Here is a 22,134-nt window from a genome sequence, read left to right as displayed (position 1 = left end):
TGCATGCAGTACGCGTGCAACATTTGCCTGTGTGAGCAAGTCCTTAGGGGTTTCTCACACAAGCAAAATAGCCGTGATAAAATGCTAGTGTGAATAAAGCCTCAGTCTGTAGAAGGAACTTGCTAGTCCTGTGATTACTGCAGCATCAGCAATAATTAAAACACTCTCTCTCTGCAGTGTGTGAATGCTGAGTTGAGGAGAGGAAAGTGTAATTTGAGATAACAACCTGGTAGAAATAGTTATTAGTGGCCACAGCTCCACTGTATGTTTAACATGACAGACAATAATAACTTCCTGGTATAGAATACAGGGTTTTAAGAGAACTGTGAACATTTTAATTTTCACTGGAGATATACTTTGGTGAATCAACTTTTGTTTCTATCTGTACATTGTGAGGTGATGTAACTTGGTCTTGACATAATCTGCCTATGGGTTACTGTTTTCCATCTGCTTTCCTTTATTATTGTGCAGGGTGCAAGTATGGCGCCCCTCATGGATGTCAGCAACATGTCAAACCAAGATGTAATTAATGTCCACAATAGACCAATATAGACACATTATATTACCAAAATGGGCGGAACACAACATAGGGGATGGGTACGCTATCCCTAACCTAATTTAGCATGGTGGATGCTGTCTAGAAGCAGGGTGATCACCTCTATGGGGCGGTCCCGCATCAGGAACCTGGCAGGCCTAGTTTTTCCCAAGATGGAGGATAGGGAAGATGTTTAATGCAGACGGACAGAGCAATGTATATAACACAGTATAAGGTAGACGGACAGAGCAATGTATATAACACAGTATAAGGTAGACGAGTATAAGCTTCACACCGAATAAATAACAACAGGTACTTAGTTCATAGGAATCCGCTGCTTCACCAAACACCTCAAGCAGGACAACAACCAGCGCCCATGTAGAGGCGGGCCCGGAACACATAATTCCAATAAGGCTGATTGGTTGGCTACGGGAAACACCTCCTTGTCGGCCAACCAGTTCATACACCACAGAAGATGCAGTAGCGTTGTGAAGAAGGGCACATGATACATTGTGTTCATGGAGGGATTTCTGACAGACGATACCTAAGAGGCCCTCTGGAATGACAGCAGGAAAGAAGCACAAATGTCTGTCTTTTATGAGTTTCACGCAGGGGAATGCAGTCCATGAACAGCTTGGATGTCATTTATTACATTCACTCCAAACCATAGGTTGTAAAAGAGGATAAAAAACCTGCAATATATCTGGAGCAAAGGCAATCATCGGCACCCAGTGTCGAATGACAGGGCACTTGCCCCAAAGGTGCAGTCACATGGTCCGGGACGGACGTTGTGACATCACTCTGGCTGCACTTGCTGATTGTGGCTGTGGCTCTGCAACACAACCTATTATTCAACTCCAGCACCGTAGATTAACCGGATTTGGGAGACCTGAACAGGACAATCCCACTTAATGTGCTTTACTTTTTGTTCTACAGTTATCAGACATCTTTACTGCTCGGATGCTTTAATTAGAACTTAAAATGACCAAAACGGAAGGAAGTTACAAATGCAGAAGTTATGTTTCACATGATTTCATTTTGCCTCATTTGATTGCATACGTTGTATCACATATCATGAGCTCATTAATACTGAGAAATCTTTTTTGCTAAAGCTTATGCCTTAGGCTGCTCTCAGACAAGCGTTCACAAAATGCAGCATTCGAAATCATGCATTTTACAGCAATTTCAAGCTGCATTTTTGAACGCATGTTGCAGCGTTTGACAACGTTTTTTAAGGCACGACATCATTGTGATGGGTGATGAGGTGAGTTAAAAAGCACTAAAACGTGAAAATAGAGCAAACCACTTAAAAATTGCGGCGTTACAGACACAACGTTCAAGCGCAGGTCTGCGAAGCCCCATTGATATCAATACTGGCGTTGTACCGTGACTTGTCTGGCATTTTAAACGCGCGCACTAATCGCGGTAAAAAGCAGGCTGTGTGAGAGCAGTCTTATGCTAGGACCTAGACCTGTGACCGAAAAATGTACTTGTCATTGAATGTCATTCAATTCATACTAAGCACACTGAAAAACAGAACCTTAACAAATCCTTATCCGTCCACACTGTGTCTTTCCAAAACATACAATTTTCATTGCACAATGGAACTCTCTAAAATTCTTCATTTTGGTTGTCAATATCTAGGTGGTTCATGAATTATTTTGAACTTCTTCACTATAGATCAAAAATAAATGACACCCAATATTCAATATGCCTTAGAGTTTAAACAGATGGGTGTGTATTTGTCCCATTATACGGCCATGATGATTGCATTATGTCGGACATGAGGAAGTCAAGAGGAATGGAGTAGCCTTTATTACAAGCAAGCAGACCTCAAAGGCAGTAGAAAGTTTTAGAACAATCAGCGGCCGTATCATTGCTATCCGGATACATGGTAAGCCAGTGAACATTTCAACCTTGCAGGTCTATGCCCCGACGACTGATGCTGAGGAGGAAACACTTGAATATTTTTATGCCCACGTCCAGACAACTCTAAAGGAAGGGCCAAAGAAGGACAATTACATTATTGGTGACTTCAATTCCAAAGTTGGCAGCCAGCCAGAAGCAACCAACACAGGAAGTTTTGGCCTGGTGAAGAAATGAAGCCGGTGATCGCCTGGTACAGTTTGCCAAGCAAATCGGCTCAAGATAGCCAACACATGATTTATGCAACCCAAACGCCAACTGTACACATGGACATCTTCCAATGGCCTCCATCGAAATCAGATTGATTACATCCTGTGTAATCATCGTTGCACCAGGCCAAAAACCTTTCCTCGTGCCAACTGCGGCACTGATAATGAACTCCTTGCAGCTAAGATCAAGATCAAATTCCGTAGCATTAAGAAAGGTCCTTCATTGAGAAAATTCGACACCTCTAAAATCCCCCAATCATACACTATTGAGGTTGCAAACCGATTCGAACTGCTTGACACGTCAGAAAAGTATCCAGAGGCCCGATATATAGTCCACGGTTATGGAAACAGCCAGTAAGCATCTCACCTATAAGAAGCAGGAAAAACAACGCTATTGGTTGTCCAAGCAAACCCTCAGAACAGCTGATGAAAGAAGAGTAGCAAAGGCATCCGGGCAACAAAGACAAAGTTCGGCAACTAAATGCCAATTTTCAGCGAGCGGCAAGGAAAGACAAGGAAATGGACTGGAATGAGTTCTGCAAACAACTTAAAGCAGAAGCCATGAAAGGCCATATACAAGGCCTATTCTCACAGGTCAAGATGGCCTGATAACCTTTCATAGCATCCAGTGGCACAATCAAAGGAAAAAATGGGAAGCAACTGAATGACCAACAGAGTATCAAGGAAAGGTGGAGGGAATACTCAGAGGAACTATATGCCTGTAACCACATACCTGGACCATTTGTGGACTTGGAGCCCTCCATTATGGAGCCAGAAGTGGTTATGGCAATGAAACAACAAGCCAAAAATAAAGCACCAGGCATAGATAACATACTGGAAGAACTGTTGCTGCCAGTACCAGTGAAAACTATTACAGCACTGTGCCAGGCAGTATGGGCATCCACACAATGGCCACATCCCTCTACCAAACAAAGGCGACTCCCAGAATTGCCCCAACTACCGAACAATAGTCATCATTCCGCATGCAAGCAAGATCCTTCTCAAATTATACAGGAAAGAGTGAGATCAGTAGTTGAAGCGACACTCCCTGATGCACAGGCAGGCGAGGACGTGGCACCTACAACCATATTGCAAAGCTGCGATGGACCATGAAAAAAGCTCAAGAATACCAAAAGAATATCTACATGTGTTTCATCGAGTACATCAAGGCCTTTGACTGCATCAACCGTGACAAGCTATGGCAGGCCCTACAAGAGCTGGGCGTATCGGCACATCTAGTCAAGCTGATAAAATCACTTTATACCAATCAAAAAGTACGATAGCATTGTGGCGAAGCGCAATGCTAAACATGGACAAAATTTGGAAAAGTAGGGATATCGGCATCGCAACTAAATGCAGGATAGTGCAAAGCATAGTGTTCCCCATAACCATGTATGGATGTGAAAGCTGGACTGTGAAGAAAGCTGATAGAAGGAGGATTGATGCGTTTGAGCTGTGGTGCTGGTGAAAGCTGCTGCGTATGCCCTGGACGGCGAGAGTAACAAACAGAGACGTTCTGAATCATATAAGACCCGATATATCACTGGAGGGCAAGATGGCCGGACTGAGACTCACGTATTTCGGCCATGTAATGCGAGCAGAGTTGCTAGAAAAATCTATGTTGCTTGGACAGATCAGTGGCAAAAGAAGACTTGGCCACCAAAGAACACGATGGCACGTTTTTTTTCAAACACCTGCACTATGGCATAGAGGTTGAACGGCCCGAGAAGGTAAAAAAAACCCCTGTTGATGTGCAACTACGCTCTGTAGCAGCGAGTGTAGTTGTGTATATGGCAGTGCGAAACTGCACTTATGATGAATTCTTTTTAACAATCTCCAATTGCACATTGCAATGACAAGCAACAATTAATCAACATATGAAAACACGTCTAATTAAGTCTGTAAGAGATTTTGATTGATTGTTCCCATTCACTTCAACACTAGCTGTATGGCCATTATTAATAATAGATTGTTAGTCCATTGCTTAATTTAAAAAATCGCCATGTTTATTAATTGTATACATTTATATATGGGACATAGCTGAGATTGTGTCACACCTTGTTCTATAGATCAGCCTATTTATTTACTAATATTACTAATTTTTTATGTTCCTACATTGTAGTATTATAGCATTGCTGTTGCTCAGCCCTGTTAACACTCTTGTAGTATGCAACAGTGTTCACAGGGAAGACCCTGGAGGATGGCACTACTGCATTAAGCCCTTAGATGCTGTGGTCAATAGCAATTATAAAGGCCGATTTAGACACAACGATTCTCGCTCAAAATTCGTTCAAAGCCATCTTTTGAGCGAAAATCGTCAGGTCTAAATGCACGGATTCGTGGCACATCAATAGTGACAGCTGTGGCTGTGCCGTGGATTGAACGGCTTCCATTAACTACAACGGAAGCTGTCCCTGCGGGATCCGCAGAAAAATACAGCATGCTGTGATTTCTTGCCGCACGCGCAATCCGCGAGCTGGGAAACAAAATCACATTTGAATGCTTTAAATTGGTTTATAGGGCTACTAATGCATCCCTATGGGCGGCTTGATTTGCGGATCTCCTGAGCGGGTGCCCCACGCGGGTTCCACAAATCAAATCCGCCCGTGGACATTGGGCCATATGTGATAATGCTGCAATTATAATAACTCTATAAAAAAAGTTAACAAGACATTTCAACATTCAGGTGAATTTAAAAAAAACACAAAAAACTCCAGATATTGCTGTTTTCCACATTCCGCTTCCAAAAATTACTAAAAGTTAGGTTATACTCTATATACCCCACAATATTGCCATTAAAAATACCACTCATCCTGCAAAAATCAAGCCTTCATACAACTACCATTATATTGACAAAAAAGTTAAAAGTCGTGACTCTCAATGCAACTATGTAAAAATGAAAGAACAGTTGCAAAAAAAGGGCCAAGCAATGAATGGGGATAAACCCTCCAATACTGAACTGGTAAGGAGGGTTTCCATGTATTTGAAACATCAAATTTGGGGTCAACTGGGGCCTTTACAATATACTGGCCACATATCTACCTTGTATGGCCACCAGATTTTTTCTAGCTGGCAGTGCAGGAACATGGAACATCATGAAAAATAGAGCTCCAACACCCCCCCCCCATAATAAATATCAGAAAACTCTGCATAAACATAAACTTTTATATTGCTGCAAGTACATTAAGAAACTTTTTAAACATCCTCGTCTTAGTAGGGCCACTAATTGGCATCTCTCTCTCTCTCTATGCGCAATAGTAAGCAGATACCATGTTCGTGCGGCACTAGAGCACCACGCCCAGGACAGACACAGGCTGGCATTCATACTGAAACAAAAAGCACACAGAATACTGATGAGACAGACTATACCACTCCAAGCAACAAAAAGATGGAGAATCCTGTTCCTAACTAGTCAGGGAGAAGCGAACACCTATGCAGAGTTAGTGTCCTGATGAGGATGGCCCGGTTCTCTTCACTTGGGACTTGACTATCCCTGAGAAGGCACCTGGAGAGATGCATCAAACACCACAAAGCAACTGTAAAAACAAACAAAGTAAAAGAAAAGAAAAAACAGCACTTATCTGAATGTATATGCTTTCACCCTTGGTAGAAGCTGCAACCAGCTACAACTACTACCTACAACTTGAACTAATAACCAAAGCATGCACCAAGCATGCCTGCACACATAACCAGATGGAATAGCTATAAAAGTACAAGGCACTGGTTCGTGAATTGGTCAAGACACTTAAGCCCACGAGCCCGCTGACAAGGGTCCTCATTGTCTCATGAGCCCCTACTCTCACAAGACCACTACCGCGTGAAACCTGCCTGCATATGGGAAGATCGTTCCGACAGGCATCGCTCCACACTGGAATCTAGGGACCTACCTCAGCCTAGATGGCAAACGATCCACAGCAGGACAGGATGCAGCTCACACGAACATGTCAGGAATTTGCATGCAAGACAGAACAGGACTGTTCATACACCTAGTCTGGCCACCTGCACAGACTCAACAAACACATCACTGTTCTCACACACACACACAGAATAAACATGCAAGCAAGCAAAACCCTAGGGTGAAGGGAAACCCAGCATCCTCTAGCCAGAGGGCCTAGTATATGAGCAGGAGACCAGGGGGATTGGCTGGCTCAAGAAATCCACAGATCAATTAACCCACACCTGTGGAGCTGTGCTGCTGGAAACCCATAGAGAACAGATCCTAGTAGCACAACCTGACAGTAGAGAGCTGTCAATCAGTGGCTGGAGGGTGGGTGTAGCTAGCCTGCAGCTCATGAATATCCAGGACTACTTCAAATAGTCCTCTATGCATGTGCTACCACTAATAAAATGCAATTTTCTCCAAAACTTCTACATAGATTCACACAGCAGATCACTGTAATCAGTGTGACTGTCACTGGCTTATGCTGCCCTCAGAGATGGGTGCAAAAAGATGGTGACAGAGTGTCTTTAACTCGAACAACCCCTTTAAGTTTCGGTTTGTTTATCATGAGAGTGTTAGGTTATTACAGTTTCATAAAGGAAGTTCTGCACGTTCTAGTTAGAAGAAGTGGGTAGATCACCATTTGCAGTGTAGGGAGATGAAACTCAAGAGGACAATTGAGACTATTGTTTATGTCCCATCGTAAAGGACAAGTGCCAAATGTCTCTTGTTATCTAAATGAACATAAAAACAACAGGTCACTTGTATTAAGTCGAAAAAAACAGGAAAGGGATTTATGCAAAATGTCAATTATGTAATGCAATATAAGTATAAAAAATGATGCTACTGCAATGTGGATCTGTGGAGAGTAAAGATAGAAATGACGCTGCTCAGACTAAAGGACGGTCGTGTGTTCCTATGATTATGCCAAAATCATATCTTAGTCTAGTGCTACCAAAAAATATCTTTAGCAACGTGATGAATTCCATTCCTGTTGGTGTAAGGGACTAAATACCCATGCACACAGTATATCTATGTATATTATTGCCATATTTTATATATGTTCCTGCTAGAACCTTCAGAGAAGTCACATAACTATTTTTTGACTCTGACTTTGCGGCTGTGGATAAGGTGGCCTGCACACGGGTGGTTCATATTCTGCATGCGGAGTCCCAAAGTGGAATCCACCCTATGCCCGGCCGGTGACACCTGCGTATCTGTCCAGTGTCTTCTATTCTGCTCTGCGGATGTACCAGCTGGCACGCCAGTGCACATGTACAATACAGAATAGGCCGCGCCATCGCTAGGCAATGACGCGGATCCCACGAACTTTCCCCAATGATGATTGACTTCAATGGAAGCTATCCATTGGGAGGCTGCACAAAATCGCAGCATGCTGTGATTTCTCCTCCGCGAGCAGAAAATCGCAATCGATTTCCGTTCGTGGACATGAAATCGATTTCCGTTCGTGTATTACCATTGCATGCCTGTGTGCAGGCGGCATTAACAGGATCTGAGCTGCCTGTTGATTGGTTAGGCATAAAAGTTAGGTGCTGTTCCTGGGCTCTGATGTGACTCAGCAGTTTTTGCAGAGAGCCATATGAGGAATGAGCTGCCCCAGTGCTACTGGGAACTAGGTTTTACTGTACCAGACAGAGAGTGTGCAGCTCAGATTCCTGGAGTTGTGCTACCCAGCTGTTGCAACACAAGTGTCAGAGGGAGGTCTGACAAACATCCAAGGAAACATGCAGCTGTAATTACTGACTGCAAGTGTTGATCCATCACCAGGAGACAGAGACCACCAGAGAGAACAGATAGACCGACAACCAGATATTCAAATTTCGATGGTGTGCAATTGTGAGTATTATCACCCAGGTTCATCACCCATAAAACAGAGTGTTTTGACTTCGTCACTATACAACCTCCACAAAGGTACTGTGCTAATAATTCGTTCAGAGGACAGTGACAGCCAAGTTTAGTTAGTGGATTGAGCCAATTGGTTAATTGAGGTTCCTGCAAGACTAAGTTACTTCCAAGGAGACCCCTATTTTCAAACAGCATCTGTGGAGCTATTTGCCCCTGCCCTGAGTAAATAATTTATTGACTGGGATCATTATAAATTGCTTGCCTGATATTAAAGACACTCTATGCGTAGGGTACAGACCGACTTATAGCGTTAATCAAGCACTAGTAAACTGTTTGCATTGTATCCATATAATCCTCTTGCATGTTATTGCCATATTATTCTTTATCATACATTCAGTAAATTACTGTTTGTTCAACTGAACTGGTGTAAAGCCTCTTCATAACCGGTGTCATGTTCCGATTCACTGGGATACCTTATGGGAAGTTGTGCTCCCTTCCCCCTATGTGAGTTTAAACCTTTGGGCTTATTTACACAAGCGTATATCGGCCGTCGTTTTTACGGCCGGCTAATATACGCTTCCATCTGAGCAGTCCCCCCTTCCCTCCCCCTCACCGGCTTTCTGCCTCTCTCCTTCACTCCGGCGTTTGCAATTGCATGGGGTCGGACGGGGGCGGAGCTAAGTTCTGCTCTGTCCTGCCCACTCCTATTGCTGTCTGCAGACAGGGGGCGGGAGCTTAGCTCCGCCCCATCCCACTCACTCCTATTAAAAACAGCCTGAAGGGGAGGAGAGAAGCAGAGAGCCGGTGAGGGGTAGGGAAGGGGGAACTGCTTAGATGGAAGTGTATATCGTGATATACGCTTGTGTAAATAAGCCCTTAGGCTGGTTTCACACAGGCTACAAAATTGCACAATTTTGTAGCACTGTAACATTGCTACAAATTGCATGTATGTGAAGCCCATGCTTTCCTATGGGTTCTTTCACACGAGCGATGTTTTGTATGCTGCTACATTGCAAGAATACAAAATCGTGGTATGCTCTATACAGCCATGATTTACTATGTTTTATAGCCCATGTTTCCCTATGGAGCCTCCTTGTTTATCACATCGCATAGCACGAACTTGTGATTTTCGTGCGATGCGATTTTAACATTAGAAAGTCCTATTAACTTTCTTGCTGTAAAATTAAGCGATTTTATCACAAAAGAAAATCGTAGGTAGCAGCGACTTTACAAAATCCTGTGTACATAGCAGCAATATCGCAGCAATTTTAGAGCAGCGATATCGCTGTCGCTCGTGTGAAAGAGGCCTCAAGGGTGTTATGTCATGAGAAGAATCTCTGTCCATATGCCCTATTATAGCTTCCTTCACTCAGGGCCCCCTCTATGAGCCAGAGCTGAGAGTTGCCCCGTAAGATCGGCTTCATGCGGACGTGTTTGCGCACACAATGTGCAGTGAATAGAACCCATTGATTTAAATGAGCTTGTTCACATGCGTGTATCTTTCTGTGAATTTCAGAGCTGCAAAAAATGCAGCAAGCTCTATTTTCTTGCAAAAGTCCCCATAGACGTCAATGGGGATGTGCAAATGCACTCCCAATACGCTAGAAGATGCTTGATACACTGCATAATTGTGCAGGAAAAATAACACATCTTGAACTCCTATGACCAGAGGCGTAACTTGAAGCTCCCGGGCCCCAATGCAAAACCTGTAACAGGACCCCCAACTATAATGCTTTACTCATAGTACTGGGCTCCCTATATGGAGAAGAGAGACCTTATGGGCCCCTAAGGCTCCTGGGCCCGGGTGCAACCGCATCCCCTGCATCCTTTATAGTTACGCCCCTGCCTTGGACTAATTAGACAATACGATGGCTGGGAGCATCGGTGCATTTTCTGGCACGTACAAATGCGCATGGTTTGTACACTGAAAAAAACCCCAGCAAAATATATATTGATGCCTGTGTAAAAAAGCATCATTAATGCCATGTGCGCAAAAATTGTATGGATCCATTTTCATTTCCCTTTTTTGTGCATGCTGAAAAGTAGTCCCCATAGACGTCTATAGGCGGTGCGCAAATGTGCGTGCAATGCAAACAGAAATGCCCCAAATACTGCACAATTTCGTGAAAAAATAAAACATCTGGACGTGATTAGGCTAAATAGCCATTTAAATCAGGACCTGTGTGCGCAAAAAAGTAAAGAAGCGCACTCAAATGCATTATAATGAAGTGTGTGCACATTAAATCGCACAGTTCAGTGTAGCATTTCATGCAGAACGGGTGACTTGGGTGCGCAAATGCGCACAAAGATAGAGCATGCGGCGTACGTTTTCACGCCAAATTTGTGCACAAAAACGCAAAATGTGAGGCAACCCATTGAAAACAATGGCTTCTATCCTCTGCATTTTAAGCAAGCGCCAAAGTGGCTTCACACGAGCATATATTACTAAATATCAAGTCCAGGGTTTTTGCACGCGTAATACACAGTCCCAATCTCCCATACTCTCTCATGTCGCCGCTCACATGAGCTGCGCTAAATACGCGTGCGAAAAAAAACGCAATAAGTTCTACCTTCTATTCCACACGTATATACACGCCAAGACAGTGCCTGCGGATTGACAGCACGCAGCAAGTACGCATGTCATTACGACGTACTTGCTACATACTAGCGCGCTTGTCTCACGTGCGGCCCGCAACTAGAATCTGTAAATAAATAAAAAAATCCATGCACGTGCTGCAGAAACAGCCTACAGGTATACCGAACATATAATCAACCACAGAAACTACTGTAACAAACCCCGCATATGAACATCCCCCCACTGTATCCTTCATCAGGACCAGTTTGTTACAAAATGGGCTCACCGAATGTATCCAATGGCTTTCAATAGCAACAACAGCACATTGTATTGTCAGATGTGTATTTTGTATCCTCAATGAACTATCTCACATATTATTCTATGTATTATCGAGCATACTTTACTACATGGTCATTCTGCGCAACAAAAGAATCATTGTCTGTGGCCTTTCCTCTACAGCAGGGAGAAAGGGGAAAAAAAGGTTGTTGATAAACACAAGATCTAGAGAACCCTTTAGAGATACAATGTATCTATCTAATGTATCCAGTGCAATCCTGCAGCATGCACAGAGTATATATTTATAAATACACTGTATCTGCAGCAGACAAAGCCGTCCTGCTCCCTCTACACTGTACGCTAATGTGTCTAGGCACTGTCTGCTCCGCTCTGTGGGCTGAGAGTGTTGCAGCAGGGCTAGTCCTGATGGTTAGAGCTAGTGAGCATGTGCAGAGCAGCCCAAGGTATGTGCATGTTGAGCTAACAGAGAGGCTTGTCTTTGCAATGCCATGTTTGTGTATGTGTACCAACTGCTGGACAGGATTCTGTGAGTCTGCTCGCCCCGCTCTGTAATCTGATGTTTTCTTGCTTCTGTTTCAGTCTTCAGGATAATTCCTTCAGCAGCACAGCTGTAACCGAGTAAGTGAATGCTTTAAATCCACCGTAATATGATTAGTAAACAACAATGTATTCAGCGCTGTGCGTTCAACCCTGTGTGTTTCCTGCTGCAAATTACAGATGCCTATCTTGAGATTGTGACTGCCTGGTTAGATCCTACAAATGGCTACATATATACTCTCTGTATAGAAAGGCTTTCTAAACCTATTACATTCTGATTAATGACGGGAAGCGGCGGAGGAAAACAGGTCAATTGCTCTGTAATATTCTGTGATCACAGCAATGAATATTTTAATGCCATACGTATACAGGCAGATGTTCGAGGCAACAGAACGCTTGTGCAAAAACCCTCTTTTTGCTTCATGCTAATTAGGAGACTATTGTATATATTTATTCACGGGCAGCTGCTGGCGTGAAGTGGGTTAAACATTGCAGAGACACAAAACTTTAATAGATCAAACTACCAGTTTTCTCCACCCACGCATGCCGGGTTTAGATGTGACATAAAGCAAAAAAAATGACAGGCGGTTTCTTGTGTGAGAGCTCAGTGATGTGAAAATATAATGAATGAGATTGGCCAGCTCACTAGTGTAATCCTTTTTGCATTTAAGCAGATTGGTTTCAATGCCTTTGCTTTGTGGGTCATGGAAATAAATATTAGAAATGTACGTTTGCTCTATGAATATGTTAGGGGAAGAGACGTGTTCATGTGGGGAGAGGAGAAAAAGTAGTTTTTGTACACCTTCTAAAAAAATAGAAATTTGTATCAAGCTTTGCAAGGCGAGGTGTGAAATGCAGGAATGACTGACATTGTGTATCTGTTGGATACTATCGTAAATGATAGGGTGGGCTTATAATATAGATGACATGTTAGGGGAAGGTGTCCTTGTCAATATGAAGGTCTGCAGGGGCATAGGTGTTTTCTTGGAATGGTGATAGCCTAAATTGGAGGTTGGTGTTTGTGCCTTGATATGGTTTAACACTGTAATGCATATGGAACTAGGCCGAACAAACACCATGGCCTACTGTTGATTGTAAATTCTAACATAAGGGTCATTAATGCTTGATATATTGTTATTTACTGGTTTTATATTGATCTCCAGGATTACAGTATTGTGCAAAAGTTGTGGGCAGATGTAGAAAAAAATGATGCAAAGTAAAACGCTGCGTGTGGAGCCGGCGGTAAGCAGGCATATCGCCGCGTATGGCAGATATTTTGCACGGCACATGATAGCGTATCTCTCGCCCGCTGTCATGCGTAGTCTTCCTGGTTTTGTTTTTCTTTAAATTTCCTGCTGTTTCGCTTAGCGACGTTGTGTATTAACACTGCACATACATAATGTAATTGCGTATTATCAGCATTTATTACGCACCCATAGGCTGTATCGCGTATAATACGCAGTAAAATAGAACATGCTGCATTGAATGGATCAATGAAAATCAATGTACTTTCATTGACTCCATTCACTGCGTAATACGCAATGAAATTACGCTTGTGTGAGCTCAGCCTTCGAATGCTTTCAAAAATACAAGTGTTTGTTTATTTTTGGCAATTAACAAAAAGCAAAGTGAATGAACAAAAGAGAAACTTGAATCCATATTCGGGGTGACCACCACAGCATCACATCTTCGTCAGGGATTCTGTAGGGTTGTAGTTAGGTGTATAATTAACCAATTATACCTAATAGGCGATAATGATCATCATTTTCATATTTAGGTTGAGATGCAGTCATTAGCTGAAATAGAAACAGCTGTGTAGGAGGCTTAAAAGTGGATGAGGAACTGTCATAGGCCCCCTGCACACGAGCGGAAATTCCGCGGCGGGATTTCCCGCGGAATTTCTGCTGCTAAAAGCCTGCATACGATTGCGTTAACAAACGCAATCGTATGCAGACGGATGCGATTTGTCCGCATGGCAAACAAATCGCGGCATGCTCTATTCGCACAGAAATGTCACTCACCCGCCGCCGGCTCCGGTCTGCGCATGCATCGGCTGCCCGGCAAGCCGGCACATCAAACAGCCAGAGCCGACAGGCACGGGCGAGTACGCGCTGGTCCCTGCAGGCGCTCGGGTCGGGTCCCGCGACAAGAATTCTCGCCGCCGGATCCGACCCGCCCGTCTGCAGGCGGCCAAAAGCTGCTATAAAGGTGAGGTTAGATAGATTCATGTCACACTACGGCAGGCAGGTCTGAGCACAGCAACAAGACACAAGGTAGTTATAAGAAGGTCTCTCCTAGGCAAACATTTCAAAGCAAACTGAGGTTTCAGGATGTGCTGTTCAAGCTCTTTTTAAGAAGCATAAGGAAACAGGCAACGTTGAGGACCGTAGGCTCAGTGGTCGGCCAAGGAAACTTAGTGCAGCAGATGAAACACATATCCTGCTTACTTCCCTCCCAGATTAGAAGATGTCCAACAATGCCATCAGCTCAGAACTGCCAGGAACCAATGGGACTCAGGTACAGCCATCCACTGTTCGGAGACATCTGGCCAGAAGTGGGCTTCATGCAAGAATTGCAGCCAAAAAGCCAAACCATCAACATAGAAACAAGGCCAAATGCAAAATGGCAGCAGGAGCTCTGAAATGATGAGTCTAAATTTGAAATATTTGGTTGCAGTAGAAGGTGGTTTGTTTGCCAAAGGGCTGGAGAGCGATACAATAATGAGTGTCTGCAGGCAGCAGTGATGCATGGTGGAGAGCGATACAATAATGAGTGTCTGCAGGAAAGTGATGCATGGTGGAGAGCGATACAATAATGAGTGTCTGCAGGCAGCAGTGTAGCATGGTGGAGAGGTGTATAATGAGTGTCTACAGGCAGCAGTGATGCATGGTGGAGAGCGATACAATAATGAGAGTCTGCAGGAAAGTGATGCATGGTGGAGAGCAATACAATAATGAGTGTCTGCAGGCAGCAGTGATGCATGGTGGAGAACCGTATAACAATGAGTGTCTGCAGGCAGCCATGAAGCATGGTGGAGGTTCTTTACAAGTTTAGGGCTGAATTTAGTAATAGAGTTGGGGATTTGGTCAGGATTGCTGATGTCCTTAATTCTGAGAAATACAGGAAGATACTTATCCATCATGCAATGCCATCAGGGAAGCGTGTGATTGGCTCCAATTTTATTCTGCAGCAGGACAACAACCCCAAATATACAGCCAATGTCATTAAGTACTATCTTCAGTATAAAGAATATGGAGTCCTGGAAGTAATGATATGGTCCCACAGAGCCCTGGTCTCAACATCATCCAGTCTGTCTGGGATTACATGAAGAGACAGAAGGATTTGAGCAAGCTACATCCACAAAAGATCTGTGGTTAGTTCTCCAAGATGTTTGGAACAACCTCCCTTCCGAGTTCCCTCAAACCTGTGTGCAAGTGTACCTAGAAGAACTGATAGTGTTTTAAATGCAAAGGGCGGTCACATCAAATATTGACGTGATTTAGATTTCTCTTTTGTTCATTCACTTTGCATTTTGTTGACGGACAGAAATGAACTATTAAAGGGGTTGTCCCGCGAAACAAAGTGGGGTTATACACTTCTGTATGGCCATATTAAAGGGGAGGTCTCGCGAAAGCAAGTGGGGGTATACACTTCTGTATGGCCATATTAATGCACTTTGTAATATACATCGTGCATTAAATATGAGCCATACAGAAGTTATTCACTTACCTGTTCCGTTGCTAGCGTCCTCGTCTCCATGGTGCCGTCTAATCTTCAGCGTCTAATCGCCCGATTAGACGCGCTTGCGCAGTCCGGTCTTCTCCCTTCTGAATGGGGCCGCTCGTGCCGGAGAGCTGCTCCTCGTAGCCCCGCCCCGTCACGTGTGCCGATTCCAGCCAATCAGGAGGCTGGAATCGGCAATGGACCGCACAGAAGACCTGCGGTCCACCGAGGGTGAAGATCCCGGCGGCCATCTTCACAAGGTAAGTAAGAAGTCACCGGAGCGCGGGGATTCGGGTAAGTACTACCCGTTTTTGTTTTTTTTATCCCTGCATCGGGTTTGTCTCGCGCCGAACGGGGGGGCTATTGAAAAAAAACAAAAAAACGTTTCGGCGCGGGACAACCCCTTTAACACTTCAATCTATGAAAGCTGTCTTACTTTGCAGCATTTTTCCACACCTGCCTAGAACTCTTGCACAGTGCTGTATATGATGTGTCAGTGTAGTATTAGGCACAATGCAGTTGTAAATGAAGCAGCTACTATAATACAAGTACAGTTCCCTTATATACCAGTATAGGTAGACCTTTATTTGTCCATAGTTCAGGGATAATATTTCTATTTGTGAGTTATTCTCCTTTGTACATAAACAGGATCCACAATTATACAACCTACTCTCACATGTAATGACACAAGCATCTATTAATAAGGTTTGGCTTGGGGAGCCTCACTGATAATTACGATAACCACTACAAATCACCTTGCAAACTTGGTCCATGTATAATAAAGCATCTAACCAAATGCAGGGCCATGGAGGCCATAATATAATCTTAACAATCTTGGCATCCCATAGTTACTGTGAGACACAGGAAGTGTCTAAAACCAACAAAACATTTTTATGAGAAAGGTTTTATATGTTTTTCCACCTGTCATGAGCTCACAGGTCTCGGATAGAAAGCAAACTTTAATGGGCTTTTATACTGCGCACATATGCCATAAAGGATCTGCTTAAGGCCGCCTGCACACGAGCGTTCCGGATTCCACTAGCGGATTTTCACGCGCGTATGGTACCTAAATGTGCTTGCGGATAGGTGCGGATGCGTGAAAAATCACGCGCGGATATACGCGGATGTGTTGCGGAAAAAAACGCGCAGAAAAATCCGGAAGACACCCTTATTGTAAACCCAACCCCTAGAGAACTGCCCATTCCTTGGAAAACAGCTTAAAAACCAACACGCAGACTCCGTTTTGTCCCTCTTGCTTGTGCGAGCACCGTTAAATTATTCTGGCAACATGCTTTCACCCGGTGAGCAGATGTCTTTGTGGGCATGGTTGATCCATGTAACTTTTTTCGGACGTACTATAAAAATACTATATAAGTGTGGTAACGTAGTAATCGTACTGACCCATAGAATAAAAATATCGGGTCGTTTTTGTTGCACTTTGCGCGCTGCAGAAACAGGACGCACCGAAAGATGGTGGAAAATCTTTTTTTTTCTCTCCGATTACAATTTTTAAAGGTTTTTCAGTAAATTATATGGTACAATAAATAGTGCCATTGCAAAATACAACTCGTCCCGCAAAAAAATAACAAGCCCTTATACAGCGACGTCGATGGATAAATAAAGGAACTACGATTTTTTAGGGAGTAGGGGGAAAAAAAGGAAAAAAGCAAAAAAGCTCCGTCACTAAGGGGTTAAAAGTGAGGATGGAAAAAAGCACAATAAAAACAAAAGTAAAACTGCTTAGCCACTAAGGGGTTAAAATGAAAAAAAAGTACATTTGACGCAATAGCGAATAATACTCACGCAAGTTCTTCTGTTCTGCTTCTACTGCGTTCGTCCACGCATCCCCATAAACCTGCGCGGACAGTAGACGCCAGGATTGTTCCTTTCTGTTCTTGTCGAGGTATTCTGGGGAGTTACTGTCCCATAGGCTGGGGAAGTCCTGCATGATTGCCACAAGTTTCCCCATGTCGATCATTATGGCTTGTGGCAGGCTGGTGTCTGCTGGCTGCTCTCTGGTAGATGAGGGGACTGAAAGGACAGATCTGCAGTTGAAATGTGCCTGTGAAGCTCTGTGCTGTGTGTTGGGACGTCTCCTACCATGCCTACTTCCTGTAGTCATAGCAACCAGTGACTCCATCCGCAGCTGCACTGCGGATGTACTGAGTGAAAAAACGCACCCATTCACTTGTATTGGAGGCTTCACGCGCATGATCCGACCAAAATTAGAACAGGTCGCAGATTTTTTCACGCGCGTGAAAAAACGCGATACACATCCGTCCGTCTGGGGACAACTGCGGATCCTCATAGGAGTATATTGGCTGCGGTCTGGGGCGGATTATGTGCCTAAAATCACACGCTTGAAATTCTGCTCGTGTGCAGGCACCCTAAGAAAGCATTCTACAACGTTATACATCCTTTAAAGGGGTTTTCTGGGCATTTACTAGAGGGGACTCTGGATAGGTTATCAAAAGCTGATGTGCGGGGTCTGCCGCTCAGGATCCCCACCAATCAGCTGATCCTCCAGCCTGCTGTCAGTGCCGCTGAGCTAGATGTCCTCATTGGCGTCAGAGCCAGAAGTGTAATAGAAGTACTTCACTTCCAGCTCCAACAGCAATGAGGAGCAGGCAGTGCAATGGAAGGTTTTGCCGACATTGATTTTAGCTTTTCAGTATACTTCCTGGCCGGCTTTGACCTCACTTACAGCATGCTTGAGGATTAGATGATTGGGGGGGATCCCAAGCAGCGGACCTCCACCAATTGTCTGTTGATGAACTGTCTTGAGGATAGGTCATCAATAGTAAATGCCCGTAAAATCCCTTTAAGAAGATGTTTCATAAAATATTCCCTTGTTGCGCACTAACTATAGTGATTAGAGATGAGCGAGCATACTCGATAAGGCAAACTACTCAAGCGAGTAGTGCCTTATTCGAGTACCTGCCCGCTCATCTCTAAAGATTCGGCTGCCGGCAGGGGGCGGGAAGCGACGGGGGAGACCTGCGCCGGCAGCCGAATCTTTAGAAACGAGCGGGTAGGTACTCGAATAAGACACTACTCGCTCGAGTAGTTTGCCTTATCGAGTATACTCGCTCATGTCTAATAGTGATCCATTACCAACCTTGACAATTTTTCTTGACAGGTTATGTAAGCGACATTTTTTTCCACCACCATGTGCGGTAAGAGGACTGACTATTGCATGAGCGCCACCCTATGGTTTAAATGCTCAGTATTTTTTTGTAATGGGGTGGAAATGCTCTGAGACACTGGAATGGATGGGGCTACTCCAGAAATCTCATATACTTCTGTTTTAGACAATTAAATTGTCACCTTGGTCATTCCTTGGAATATCCCTTAGACAGGTCTGCTCTACTGTTAGGCCAAAAAGTTCAAAAAAGTATTTTGAAATTTGGCTAATGCAGATGTAAAAAAAAAGCAACGGGATATGACAGGAAACCTCAAGGACCCATTGGTGATTATTTTTCCCTTGTTAGAGGGGGTTGGAGAGGTTGGGATGGTGGTTTGTCTGCACTCAAGTGTTGCAAATTAAACTATAGAAAAGTAGTTGTAGAGCAAAATAAAGTAAAATCTAATAAGTACACCAACCTATTTCCACCGCTTAAAAGTACAGATGCAGTTGGGATGACCTTTTAAATAATCCATCATCACTCGGCCTTCTGCCAATCTCAGCAGGTTTGCCTCCTAAGCTTTTTAAATAGTTCCTGCACCGGCAGTACCCACACACTTCTGGCCTCTTTTATCACTTGAGGCTTTCATAGCGTGTCCAGCTCAACTACTGGATCCTGTTTTTAATTGCCTGTCTGGTAATTTAATCATTAGATCTGAACACATGCCAATCATATGTAATGAACGGCTGCGTGGGACATTTGAGAAGAAAGTCTTTGCTATGGCACAAGCTACTCATATTTTGTGACATTATCCCAGGGCATATTGGGCATTATACTTATCTCAGATGGGTAATTGGAAAAGTTGGGCCCATCAGTTTTTGTACGAACTGTAATTCATAACGTTGCTGCCAAGATGTTGTCATCTACACATAACTCATATTAGGATAGTCATTATGTAATACATGATTTCACTTGTTTGCTGGAGGATGGCTGTAATCAGCCAACAAAACAGCCTGCACAAGGAGAAGTGGAGACAAACTTTCTGTAACTCTTCAAAAATATCTAAAAAACTGTAAAAAGGGGTTAAATCTAATACTATCTACTAATGCGCATTAAGTAAAGGTTTGAGTCTGTTCTCAGTCACATACGTAAAAGCGAAGGGGCCCAGTAGCAAAGTTCAAGATCACCCATTGTCCCCCCAACAAATACCTTTTCCATGAACTTTGGGCCAAATCCCCTCTTTCTTGAAACAATTACATTCCTTTGGAGAGAGGCATCCAGCACAGATTCTTGCCACACATTAACAAAGGGCTGCCTTGCTCTCTTTAAAGGCCCCATAGCAACTGCATGGTCACCCTCTATGGTATGTTTGCCCTTGTCATTTTCCTGCAAACCATTTCTAAGTGGAGTCCAATGGCCTTGAACACATTTTTTTAAAGGTCCCATGTTTATCTTACTTGTGTTTCTCTGAAAGGATCCAATCCCATTTTGGCACCAAATATACAACCATCATACAAACCATTCTTGTGTGAATATCTTGGTTAGACTGGAAAGGTTAGAACTAGCTTTTTAACATACTAAACAAAATTTACCCAACAATCTACAATCCAGTACTTTTTGTTGTCAGTTAATGCCATCTTCATTGCACCTTGTCCACAGCATTTTTTCTCTCTATGGAGGATAACAATGCAATTGCAACAAAACATGGAAATTTGGCTTTGTCACTTGGAGTTGTCCCTAGTTGCACAGCAAATTCCCAAATGTATATTAGGTCTATGTTACATCCATGCAACTCCAGGGCACCAAGCCTCGGCATGAACATAGGGCGACGTTTAGACAAACGCCATAAGCACACACAAAATGCATACTGAACACCAAGGTAGGACTGCAAACTGGTCTCACAGTCAGACATAACATATCCCTACTCTAACGGGACAACCACCACGTGAAAACCTGTCTCCAAGCAGGTCGATTGTCCCGATAGGGGCGACCCTGCGCTGAAACCTAGGGAACTACCTATCCCTGGATGGCAAATGATCTACAGCAGGACAGGACACAGCTCACACCAACTCACAGAACAGGACTGTTCACACCTGATGTATGGAAACCTACACAGACACTGAACATATCACTGTTCACATCAACACCCCAGGAACTTGCACACAAGGTAGAACAGGACTGTTCATACACCTTGTCTGGCACTGACACAGACCCAATTAACACAACACTGTTCACACACGTCCGGCCACCTGGACAAACACCACACATCATGCATAAAAGCAAAACACTAGGGTGACACAGATACCCAACACAAAAACCCCACTCAGAGTTAACATGCATACAGATAACCCATTGCTAGCACAAGTGTCCTTACACCAAGGGGAAAGAGTTAAGACACCATACTGAGATACAGGGAACAGTGTCAGGCATCACCCATCTGACACACACATAAGACATCAGATGTCTGAAGGCCGCACCTGTTAAAGGTTAGGGGAGAGGGGGGTCTGTATATGATGCAGACGGTAACTACAGGTGTCCAGACCGTCCTCAGGGAAGGTGAGAAAGACACTACATTTTAGACACGCATAAATTCAAGCACAGAGTGGGATTAACACAGAATGCATGAATATGATAAAATGACCAGCATTCTTTGGCAAGAGAAGCTGGTATTTAGGTGCAGCAGACCAGGGGGATTGGCTTGCAGATGCCACACCCAGCCCAATTAACCCTCACCGTGAAGGTGTGCTCATGGAAACCTGTAGAACCACAGGTCCCAGCTGCACAACCAAACAGTATCTCCTATGTAAAAAAGGAGCCTCTGGACCCTTAGGGCATAATAAAAATTAGCCCCTCCTCCAGCAGACACACGTAATGCAGGACTTATTCTATGGTTCTGACACATGAATAACATACAGGTGCACCCCTATGCATAACGACTGTGCCCAACACAACTGGTCTCACTAACAGTAGCCTACAAAGACAAGTGCACAAGCCCAGAGAGGAAAAGATGGCAACCCTCCCTACTGACACAAACGTCATTAAGGTCTTATCCATACGGGCCTACTGCAGGATGCATACATGTCAGGTAGCAGAGAAAATAAAACACAGGTACATTCCACAGCAGTCTGCAGCAAAAGGTCAGGCTGGTCATTATGCTACGCCATGCCACACCTCGGCACGGACGCACAGCAGCGTTCACACAAACACCATAAGCACACACAAAATGCATACTGGACACCAAGGTAGGACTGGGAACTAGTCTCACAGGAAGACATAACATCCCTACTCTAACCACCACGTGAAAACCTGCCTGCAAGCAGGGCGATCGTCCCGATAATGATGGCCCCACACAGGAACCTAAGGACCTAACTAGCCCAGAGATGGTAAATGATCCACAGCAG

The 22,134-nt window shown here is 44.0% G+C and overlaps 1 protein-coding gene across 2 annotated transcripts in view; it reads left to right on the top strand.

Annotated features, from left to right (window-relative positions):
* FAM13C (family with sequence similarity 13 member C) overlaps positions 1-22,134 on the top strand; it is a 284,231-nt gene that overhangs the window by 114,816 nt on the left and 147,281 nt on the right. The window contains exon 7 of one of the 2 annotated variants that reach the window (XM_066600787.1): positions 11,928-11,966. The exons of the other annotated variant lie outside the window; for it this stretch is intronic. Within the exon in view, the coding sequence (XP_066456884.1) occupies positions 11,928-11,966 (39 nt within the window). The remainder of the gene's footprint in view (positions 1-11,927; positions 11,967-22,134) is intronic. 2 annotated transcript variants of the gene reach the window in all.

The sequence above is a fragment of the Eleutherodactylus coqui genome, chromosome 4 (genome assembly GCF_035609145.1).
Source record: "Eleutherodactylus coqui strain aEleCoq1 chromosome 4, aEleCoq1.hap1, whole genome shotgun sequence".
Lineage (NCBI taxonomy): Eukaryota > Metazoa > Chordata > Amphibia > Anura > Eleutherodactylidae > Eleutherodactylus > Eleutherodactylus coqui.
The sequence above is the reverse complement of the archived record's forward strand: the minus strand, read 5'-3'. Positions and strand labels throughout refer to the sequence as shown.